Source organism: Otolemur garnettii, unplaced genomic scaffold (genome assembly GCF_000181295.1).
Source record: "Otolemur garnettii isolate 467f Iridium unplaced genomic scaffold, OtoGar3 scaffold00002, whole genome shotgun sequence".
NCBI lineage: Eukaryota > Metazoa > Chordata > Mammalia > Primates > Galagidae > Otolemur > Otolemur garnettii.
The window spans coordinates 20,885,441-20,896,614 of NW_003852397.1; the positions used below are offsets into that span (position 1 = coordinate 20,885,441).

Here is an 11,174-nt window from a genome sequence, read left to right on the forward strand (position 1 = left end):
CAGAGCTCTGCAACTTTATCTCCTAGAAAAAGGAGATCCCTTGTTTTTAAAGAACAGTAATTTTAATAAACCTATGATTATCCTTAGGCATTTTCACTGAAGTTTTGAGAATTCTGTAAAATTAAATTCTTAGCAGTAAAGGGACACCATAAGAGACAATTCTGGCTTAAGCCAGAATGTGGGTAGGGAGTGGTGTGAGTAATGAGGCTTTAGGCTCGGCACCTATGGCTCAAGTGGCAAAGGCGCCAGCCACGTACACCCAAGGTGGTTCGAATCCAGCCTGGACCCGCCAAACAACGACGGCTGCAACCAAAAAATAGCCGGGCGTGGTGGCAGGTGCCTGTGGTCCCAGCTACTCAGGAGACTGAGGCAGGAGACTCACTTGAGCCCGGGAATTGGAGGTTGCTGTGAGCTGTGATGCCACAGCATTCTACCCAGGGGGACAGCTGGAGGCATTGCCTCAAAAAAAAAAAGAAATGAGGCTTTAGAATTTGGCAAGTAGGAGCCAGTTAGTAAAGGATGGATGTGGGGGTATAGTTGAGGAAATTCATACCTGATGATTGCTGTTTTCTGTGTAAAGAAGGATGTAAGTTTTTGCTAAGAGTGAATAAGCCAATATTAATGTAAGAACTTGAGGACAGGTAAAATTTTAGAAAAAGTGCTATGAGAAATAAGAAAGAAAACTGTTGTTTAAAAATTTTTCTCTTTACAGACTTTTCCTATTTTATATACTTTCTTCCCCTGACGTGATTACCCAATCCCTGCGGGGAAAGGCATGGTTTTCACACTGAACATGTGTTTGTCAGGTGTTGAGGCTGATAGATTATTACCCTCAGAGAACTTGTACATCAGTAGAAACACGATCATGCTGACCATTCTAATGGAATGTGTTCTGCGGTGATCTGCATGAGAAAGGCATGTACCAGAGGAGGGGTGCTTGAGGCAGGAGAGGTGGGTAATTGGTTTGGGAATTCAACATCTGAAGCAAGGTAGGAAGGTGTGAAAGTGGCTGCTGTACAGGCAGGGAGCCCTGGACATTTCAGCATGACTGGCATCCTGAGCACACGTGGGAGGAGCAGCTGGAGATGCCCTGGAAAACTAAAGAAAGGGATGCCCAGTGCTGAAGGGCCTTACATACCAAGGAGTTCTAGGTTATCCTGGTGGTGAGGGCAAATGCCTGAGGGATGTCGGCTAGAAGAGTGGCAGGACTGCATGTTCTCTGAAGGTCATTCGGTATGTAGGGGAACTTGTGTTGTGGGACGGTACCTGTGGTTGGTACCTGAGGAGGCTGCTGGCTTTGCGCGGTATGCAAAGATGATGAGGCTGTAAACCCAGAGAGGTGGAAATGGAGATTGTCGCGGACATGATAGAACTGAGAGTTTTAGGGGAGGCAGATGTGGGCAGAACTGGGTGACTACTTGGATAACGGGGGTGAGGGAGATGTGAACGAAGGATGACTTTTCAGAAATCTGGCTTGGGACAACTGAGTGAGTGATGGTTCTCTGGCACATATTTTTGTTTCCTGCCCTTGCCCCAAGGGCCATGGTGCAGTGTCACTTTCCTAGTGATCATAGCAGTCTCCCACTGGTTTCACCATGTCTGCAGTTTCTTCCTCCATTCCATTTCCTAGCTAGTGGCCGGAGTACCTTTCAGAATGCAGATGGATGATACAACTCCCTGTTCCTCAGCAATGATTTTCTGTGGAGTTTAGAATAAAATTCAGAATCTTTAAGAAACCTGCGAGCCAGCTTAATCTACTCCGCGCCTGTCTCCAGCTTCCTTTGTGCCTCCTTTGCTTGCCAGGTCTTAGCCACACTGGTCTTTCAGGTCGCAGAATGGACTTAGTCTTTCTAGTCTCGGCATCTTCTCACATTGTGTTTCCCGCCCTTGGAACGTTTCCTTCCCTTCTCTTTTTATGAGTAAGCTTAATTCATCCTTTAGGTTTCAGAAAGAGGTCACTTGCTTAGGCAAGCCTTTCCTGTCCTCTTTCTTCGCCCCCTCCAAGTAGGTTTCTTCTTAGATCCTTGTGGTAGCCTTTTTTACGAGTGTTTCATCACCGTTCGGAAGTGTATATTGTTTAGTGTCTGCGTCTCTGACTACCATACAAACTCTGTGAATTCACACACTGCGACTCCTTTGCTCATCACTCAATAAATGTTTATGGAAAGAGTAGTAACTTTTCTGTGATTACTTTGGGCCTTTCTAGAGTAAAAACAACCATTTTCAACAGTATTTAAATCATTGGTTGAAGGAAGAGTAGGAACAGATAGTTATGGCCAGCCCAAAGGCTTCTGTTTGGAAATACACTGAATTTTATCATTACCCTGGCATTACTCTTCAAAAAGAGTGATGGGACGAAAACATTTTTATTCTGTGATACCTAAGCCTCATTTCTCATGAGAAGCAAACCAAAAAAACAACCAAATTGACACACTGTAGAAAATCATAACACCTTTATTTAAGGAGACAATGATAAAAGAGAATAGCAAATTTCTGGAGAAAGGTATTAAGTAGGGGGATGACTTTACTTAAATGGAGTTCTCACTGAATAATCTTCAGTTCCTTTAAAATCTGAGCTGTTTATAATGCTTAGTTTAAGAAACGTTTTTAACTATATGTAATCTCACAGTATAATCCAGAGCAATAGTTCCATTTAAAGTGGCAGATTCAGATGTTACTACAGAACATGCAGCTAGATTTCTTTTCTTGAGTGTTAATTTGCCTTTAGATTAAAATTTATTAAATTATTAGCAAGTGAAGTGCTCTCCTTTCAGCTTTTTTTTTTTTTTTTTTTTTTTTTGAGACAGTTTCAAGCTGTGTAGTCCTGGGTAGAGTGCCATGGCATCTTCATGGCTCGCAGCAACCTTCAATTTTGAGCTCAAGTGATCCCCTTGCCTTAGTTTTTCTATTTTTAGTAGAGACAAGGTCTCATTCTTGCTCAGGCTGGTCTTGAACTCATTGAGCACAAGCGGTCCACCTGCCATGCCCTTCCAGTGTGCTAGAATTACAGGTGTGAGCCACTGTGCCTGGCCTTCCTTTCAGCATCTTTTTTGTTTTTTTTTAATGCCATAGTTTTGATGTACAGTTAGTTGTAAAAGTAATTAAGGATTAAGTTGAATAAGGTCACGTTTGTGTACTTTTTGTTTATTGTTTAGAGAGTAATTTGCAATTTTAGGTAGACACAGATAATAATGATACCTTTTAGAATTACTGAGGTGAGAATGTATTTGTGTATTTCTGCCTCATTCTTAAATATGAAATGGTATAAACAAATGCTGAAGTTGCCTGCAGAAAAAGCCGTGCTGCTCATGTTGGGGCTGTGTGACTTTAGATGTTACAGCAATTAGGACTCACAAGCAGCTGGAACATCAGCGCTCCTGTCAGACATACGGCCTACTCGGCTGTAAACTGTTTCCACCCCTTCAGGAAATACTGTCAACATAAAGGAGTTGTCTGTTCTCGCCAGCAGAGGGTAGTGTGCACATAAAAGTAAACTACCAATTTGTAAGCCTGCCTTTGGTTTCTTTGGCAAGTGTGTTAAAATTCCTCGAGTGGTTTATGTTTAGAATTAGCTGAACTGATAGGACAGGAAATTGGTTGGGTGGGACAGTGGTTAAAGGGGTTCTGTCTAAAAGTTTAGATCTGAAATATGTGCTACCATAACGTTGCTGTTCCATGAGGAATGTCCTCTAAATGTCAAACTCCATTTTGAATGACCCACTAATCTACCATGTGGGAAATTAACTCTTTAGCAATTGTTTTGATGTAATTTCTACTCAAAGAAAAAAAAAAAGAGAGAGTGGAGCATAATGGAAAAAGCATGAGCTTTGAAGTGTGATTTAGGCTGTGAATCTGGCAATGCTACTTACTAGCTGTGTGACCTTGGTAGCTTGTTTAAACTTTGTTAGCCTCTGTGAACAAAGCATGAGCTTTGAAGTCTGATTTAGGCTATGGAGCTGGCAATGCTACTTACTAGCTGTGTGACCTTGGTAGCTTATTTAGACTTTGTTAGCCTCCGTTTCCCTATCTGCAGAATTTAGATAATAATCTGTTATGAAAAGATGCAAAAATTAAATAACTTGTGTAAAACACATAGTTGATAGCAAATACATTATTTCCTTTCTTGAATTACAATTTATTTCTTGTAATATTTGCAATTGATGATTGTCTTATAAGGATTAATGATAACTGAAATGATACCTGAAAGCTGTGTATTTCCCTTCTGTAGTAATTTGTGGCTAGCACAAATTTTCCTACACAAATTCTTAACTTCTGATTACAAAAAATGGTGTTAATAGTATAATCAGCAGTCTTAACATAATATTATGTCTCCTTATTACCAATAGTTAAATTTCGGAAAGGTAGTCCGTAATCTTTTATTGCCATAATATTCTGTCTTGGTAGGCCCTAATTCATTGTGTATTTTTATTTTCCATTGAGTATTTCTTGCTTCTTAAAAATTGGCAGGACTCAGGTTTTCGGATAGGTAGATGATATCATGATGGGTAGTGGTAGACAGATTTGGAAATGTTAGAGAAAACAGAAGTCACAGACAGGGGGGCAAGCTTGAGTTAATGAGTGAGATCAAAGATTGTGTTGCTTGAAGATACTCTTCTCCTTCTAAGTAAACACTTTGGCCTTCAGATACTGAGTTGAAAAAAAGAAACAAAACACTTGGGCCTTTGAGATATTGAGTTGGAAAAAAAAAAACCCTGCAGATATTCCTGGTTGAGATGGGCTGGGAATGTGAACAGCAAAGAGTCATGAAAAGGTGATGAAAAATATGCAGAGTTGAATATCATCATCTCAAGTGAAAGCCCTGGCAAACTAAACTAAAGATAGGATGAAAGAAAGATAAAGAGAAAACAAAAATTGAGTTTGTCATTTTCTTCAGCATTCAGTTGTGCATTCTGAATGCCGTGTATACTACAGTTCATATGGACTGGGTATTTTTTAACTGTGTCTTGGTCATAGATACATGGTAGTCATATGTATGATTGTATGTAATAATATGTGTTAGACCACAGATATACGGAATGTTTCCTGAAATACATATTATGAACTGTGGCCTTTCTACTTACATGACTCCAGGCAAAGTCCTTGGAGTGTCTGGTTTGTCCTGAAACAGGACTTGTGCTGCTGTGTAATAGGCTGGCTCTTGGCAGTTCTCTGGCTGCACAAGGGATTGGGAGCTTTTGGCTTTTCCAGAGTTCCCTTTGCAAATGTTCTGTTTCATAGTCAGAAGACACTTGGTCTTGTAGAAATGGGGGCGCTCTAGCATAGGACCCAAACACACACCTCACATTGATACTTCTCTACTACCTGGGAAATAAGGAAAATCGGGTTTCCCCCCCACACAGCCCCCAACTTGCATTTCTAAGGATATTGTTCTTTCCCAAGTTCTCCAGGAGCAAATATGTTCTTGCCACCGTGTCTCTGTAGCATTGAACAGAACACACAGTCTAAACGCTTTATTTTGCTTTTGCCTTATTCTAAGGGAAGGAATCTTGGGTCTAAAACTATTCCAGTAAAGAATCTCAGGTAGTAAATAAAGGTTTTCTTGATAACCGTTAGTTAGCATAGTTTTTAATTGCTACTTTTGGGTTTTCTGGCTTCTGCTATTCATTTCCAGTCTCTGATTCTTATCTTTATATCCCATGTTCTTTATTACCAGTTTGCCCAATCTCTGTCCTTCAGAACAAAGACAAGCTATTATTATTTAAGCTCTCTCTTTGGTCCGTGAAGGAAGGGCATCTTCACTATGCTTCAGGCCCTGCCTCCTGCCTCCCTCCGTGAGCTGGTAACAGCAGCTTAGGTCAGCCCAGCACATTGGCGGCTGCGCCTGGGCCAGTGTGCAGGAATCCCACATTTCTCTCCCACCTCATCCTCCTCACTACTGCACTAGAGGGTGGTCTGTGGAGGTGATCTTGTATAGCCGAGAGGGCCATTGGGAGAGTAGTGGACAGGAGGGCAGGCCTGGGAAAGATTTCATTGCCTGAGTGTGTTCTCATTTCTCTTGTATAGGAGAGGAAAGCAAGATGACATTTAGCAAACTGATGTGTACCTGAATCCAACTCCCAAATGTTAAGGGAAAAGCCTAAGATTTGGGGAACATTTGGTCTCATGTAGCTTTTGACCAAGGAGCTGGCATATTAAGTTTGCATTTTAATAAATTGAGTTTTGTCCGGGTGTGGAGAATCCACTGGAGAAGGAGCCTTTGAAGGCAGGACAACTGACCACCATTTGGGGAAGAAAGAAGAGAGATGAGGAAGGCCTAGATAAAAGCACTAGAATTATGGGTGAAGCGCAGTAGATTTAGGACACAGGCCTAGCTTTCAGAACTGTGAGAAGAAGCAAATGTGAGAAAGGAGGAGAGGGGTTTGAACCGGTTTCTGATCTTGATGCCTGGGTGGAGAGTGATGCCATGAACTGTGAGTACTGCAGCAGGACGATGCCAGCACTGGGACACAGCTGTAAGATGGAACCAAAGGAAAACATTTCTACCAGGATTCACTTAATCGACTGATCCTAACTGACAGAAGGGCAGAATTTAGAATCTGTGAAGGAGGAGATGACGGCGTGACCCTTCCTTTCCTGTCACTTCAGTCAGACATCTGAGGAAAGTCGTCATGAAGAAGACGTCAGCATTCAGTGCTGGAATGTTGTTCCACGTTGTTGTCTGGTACAGTCCTGAGATATGGACCAGACTTGAGTGCACCTGTGAAGTCAGCTGTATCCCAGTGTGTTTGTGGGGTTTTTTTGAGACAAGATCTAGCTGTGTTGTATGGGCTACATGCAATGGCATCATCCTAGCTCACAGCTGCCTCAAGTCATCCTCCTGCCTCAGCCTCCCCCGTAGCTGGGAGGTACATGCTACCATGTCCAGCTAATTTTCCTTTTTTTTCTAGAGGTCTCATGTTGCTTAGGCTGATCACATACTTCTGGCCTCAAGTGATGCTCCTGCTTCTGCCTCCCAAAGTGCTGGGGGAGCCACTGTGTCCAGCCACTCCTAGGGTTTTAATGTCCCTCAGCCTCCCCTTGGTATGAAAGTTTTGAGTCATGGAAATGCATCCTCCTAGTTACTAGAACTATGTTAATAGTGCTCCATGTCTAGTTCTCTTCCTTTGTTGGTGAGCAGCTCAGCGGTCAAAGCCTCTCAGTTCATCATCTATTTATTCTCAGAGCTCCTCATGCTTACAGAGTTGGGGGGAAAGCTCTTTTGGAGAAAAACCACAAACTCACATTACTTTGTCTTTAAGAGTGCAGTTTTTGGAGTTGGGCAGATCTGTGCTCTTAGATTAAAGTGACCAGACGTCTCGCTTTTGGCGGGACAGTCCCGATTTTTAACAATTTGTCCCACGTCCAGAGGCTTTTTTAAAAAGTCCCAATTTTTGGAAAGAATGCATGACAAGCTAGGGAACAGGCGGGCAGGACAATGGGAGGGGAATATATAGCTCCTGAAAAGGTTAATGTAACTCCATTTGGGAATGAAGAGGCCAATGTAAACTCCCTACTCCCCTCCTGGGCAAGGTCCCCCAGGTGGATCTGTGCCCTACTCCTTTGAGCCACAGGCCCCACTCTATACATAATTTTTTTTTAATGTATTGTATTTGTAAATTGTACTTATGTTGAAATTAAAAATATATATATTACAATACTATTTTTGCATTCTATGAAAATTTTTATTGCTCCATATAGACCAAATTTTTAATTAAGGAACCCCCCCCATCAATGGTGTCCCACTTTACCAATGTTAAAATCTGGTCACCTTATCTTAGATTCTGGTTGTCCTGCTTACCAAGCTGTGCTCTTAAATAATTCTTCATCTGTAAAATGGTGATAATATTATAGTTACCTGTTAGAACTAAGAGTTTTATTCAATAGCACATATGAAGCATTTAGTATTATTTTTGATCTGTAATAAGTATTCACTAATATCCACAATATTACCTTTCATTTGATATCTTTAGTTATATACCCATAGATTGACTCTGTAAGTGTAAAATTTACCTTTTGGGGATTGAATGTTGCCTGAAGTTAGTAACAATTATTGTGCTTGCAAGAATTTGGAACTGAAATATACTTAGTGCATAAAATTTAGATAGCCACCTCTTTATTTTTGATAAATCAGGAAATCTGGGCATGTTGAATAATTTTTAATTATTTAAGGTTTTTGCATGATTTTTCAAAAAATATGTGTGGCAAAAATAGTTTCTGAATATAAAAATAAGCCAACATTATTTTGGCTAAACCTAGATATTTGTTAATATTAGATATGAGAAAGGATGAAGAAAGATCCCTATTTCCTATAGGACTACACAAAAATACAAAATATTTTGAAGATTTTTATATCCCAGATTTATTTTTATACTTATTTTTAGCTACCTTTTTTTTTTTTTTTAAAGACGGAGCCTCAAGCTATCCCCCTGGGTAGAGTGCCATGGCATCACAGCTCACAGCAACCTCCAACTCCTGGGCTCAAGCGAGTCTCTGGGCTCAAGCGAGTCTCCTGCCTCAGCCTCCCAAGTAGCTGGGACCACAGGCGCCCACCACAATGCCCGGCCATTTTTTGGTTGCAGCCATCATTGTTGTTTGGTGGGCCTGGGCTGGGGATTCGAACCCGCCACCTTAGGTGTATATGGCTGGCGCCTTAGCTGCTTGAGCCACAGGTGCCGAGCCATTAGCTACCATTTTAATACTGAAATCAGTATAAAAATTTAGGGTTCATGTTTTCTGATTGAGGCTTCATATCTATTCTCAAAATCATATTCCAAGGCAGGAAGATTGCTGAGGCCGGGAGTTTAAGACCAGCCTGGGCAACAGGGACACCTCATTTCTACATACAGTACAAAAATTAGCTGGGTGTGATAGCAGATATCTGTAGTCCCAGCTACTCAGAAGGCTGAGGCAGGAAGATGGCTTGCCCAGGAGTTTAAGGCAGCAGAGAACTGCTATCACACCACTGCACTCTAGTTTGGGTGACAAAGCAAGACCCTGTCTCCAAAAAAAAAAAAAAAAAATCACAGGAATCCATATGTAATTGACTATGAATTTATAAGAGTGCATGGGAAGTCAGATTTTATGTTTAATTAGATTTTTTCACAGTTTGGAATGGTTAGTGAAATTGGATCAGAAACTGATGTTTCAGTGTTACCTGCCAAGAACTTCAATTTTCTAAGCCAAAATGTGTTTGACATTCTAACTCAGATTGATGTTTCCATTAAATATATCAATCTGAGCACTAGTCTTTACTTGTCTGTGAAGTATAAAGTGTGGAAACCTCTTGTTTAGCCTATATCTTCGTCTACTATGATTATTTAATGTTGCCAGGAATTGTTTATTTTGTTAACTGAGTACGGATAGACTCCCAAACAGCTTTATGTGTCTGTTTGACATCACTCAAGTGCAGTAATTTGTTGGGTCACAACTTTTCTTGAGTAGAAGCTTCCTTGTTTGATAATTTTTATCCATAGCTGCAGATGGTTTCAGAGTGTGCTGAACTAAGAAATAAGAAAGCTACAGTCTTGACTATGTTACCTGGAACAGTTCTCTTTGCCCCCTCTAAGTACAAAAATGTTTTTGTCTCCTGTGCAAAGAGGGTTGTTGTGAGGATCAAGAAGTGGTAAGGTAAGTAAAAACTCTTTGGTTATCCAGGCAGAATATGGATGTAAAGTGATTGTGCATTTCTAATTAAAGTAATAAAGAAACAGATGTGTACCAGTGAGTGAGATTTCCCAGAGCGTAAATGACTCTTGGTTCAAGCTGCCTAAAGAAGTAACTCAAACAACTTTTTATTTTGTATTTTCCAACCAAACAGAACCGGGACCAGTATTCACATCTGCTAAGTGATCATTTTCTGCCATACCAAGGTCATAATTCCTTCCGTGAAAAATATTTTAGTGGGGTAACAAAAAGAATTGCCAAGGAAGAAAAATCAAGCCAGGAATGAAAATTAAGATTTTAACAATGAAGACTAAGGACTTGATAGGAAAGACATCGGATGTTAACTTGCATGTGTGATCCAGAAAACATGTACTGTTGTAAAATATTTTATATAAAAGATGCTATAAAGTAAATGGAGCAGTTCTTTTAAAGTTATCTTTGATTTATAAACTATTTTGTTATATGTGTTATAAAGGTTTTTGAACCTTATTTAATTTATATTTGTACTTTCAAGTATTAATGGAGATCGACTCAGTTATATTTTTTACAAATAATCTTCAATAGGAATTAATTTTATTGACATTTTAAGCATACCTGCTTATGTTTAAACATAACTCCTCATAACATATAAGCCGTTAAAGTGGTTAAAAATGTATTCATTAGGTGTATTTAATTTGACTTTTGTTGTAATTATTTGCCACTAATAAACCTTTTTGAGAATTTCTAAAATCTTGTAGTATTTTGTGTTTTTTCAGGGAGATGTGAAGAGGAAATTTGATTTTTATTTTGAAATTGCAGACGAGTAATAATGATAATGGTGATGATCAGAAAGGCTGAGACCTGACAACCTAAAATGATTCCAAACTCTTTAAGGCCTATCCACATCTGAAGCTCATCTGTACCTTGGAATTGCTCCTGCATTCCTAAACCTTGACTGTTGGTCAAGTTAACTACCCACAATTTTTGGTTTAGAAAGTAACTGATAGTTAAAAGCAGTAACAACAACACAAAACCTTGATGGTTCCCTAATGGTATTAAGCCTAATCAGTGCTCTTTGAAATAGAAGCTGTATTTTTCTTGAAGGAGAAACTTTGCTGAGTCCACAGTGTGTCCATCATGAAAATATCTTGTTTGAAAACCACTACACCCATTAATTCGGGATGCTAATAGCTTTCCTGCCTTTGGTGGTCAAATGTACCTCAGCAGGGTGGCAGTAAATGGATCCTCTCTCTCTAACCAGAGCCTATTTTATTTATGTTATTATTATTATTTTAGTGTTATACTGCTGACTTTTATGAACTCACAATATTAACGTGCCTGGCTTAGGACGTCCAGTAGCCCAGCGTTGCCCAAGCCGAGAGACACCAGGCTATCCTTTCCTTCTCTCTCCTTTTCTTGTCTTTCAGCTCTGGATTTCAGGAGCAGATCTCAAACATTTCAGTGATTATTTTGTTTCTGGATGTGATTTGCAGTACAATGAGGAAAATCAAAAAGAATTCATGGGTGATTTA

General features: G+C 40.0%; 1 protein-coding gene across 1 annotated transcript in view; it reads left to right on the forward strand.

Moving 5' to 3' along the window:
* TRMT11 (tRNA methyltransferase 11 homolog) overlaps positions 1-10,189 on the forward strand; it is a 52,605-nt gene extending 42,416 nt beyond the window's left edge. Inside the window, exon 13 of the mRNA XM_023513427.1 lies at positions 9,818-10,189. Within this exon, the coding sequence (XP_023369195.1) occupies positions 9,818-9,949 (132 nt within the window). The 3' untranslated portion in view covers positions 9,950-10,189. The remainder of the gene's footprint in view (positions 1-9,817) is intronic.
* Positions 10,190-11,174: the final 985 nt, after the last annotated feature.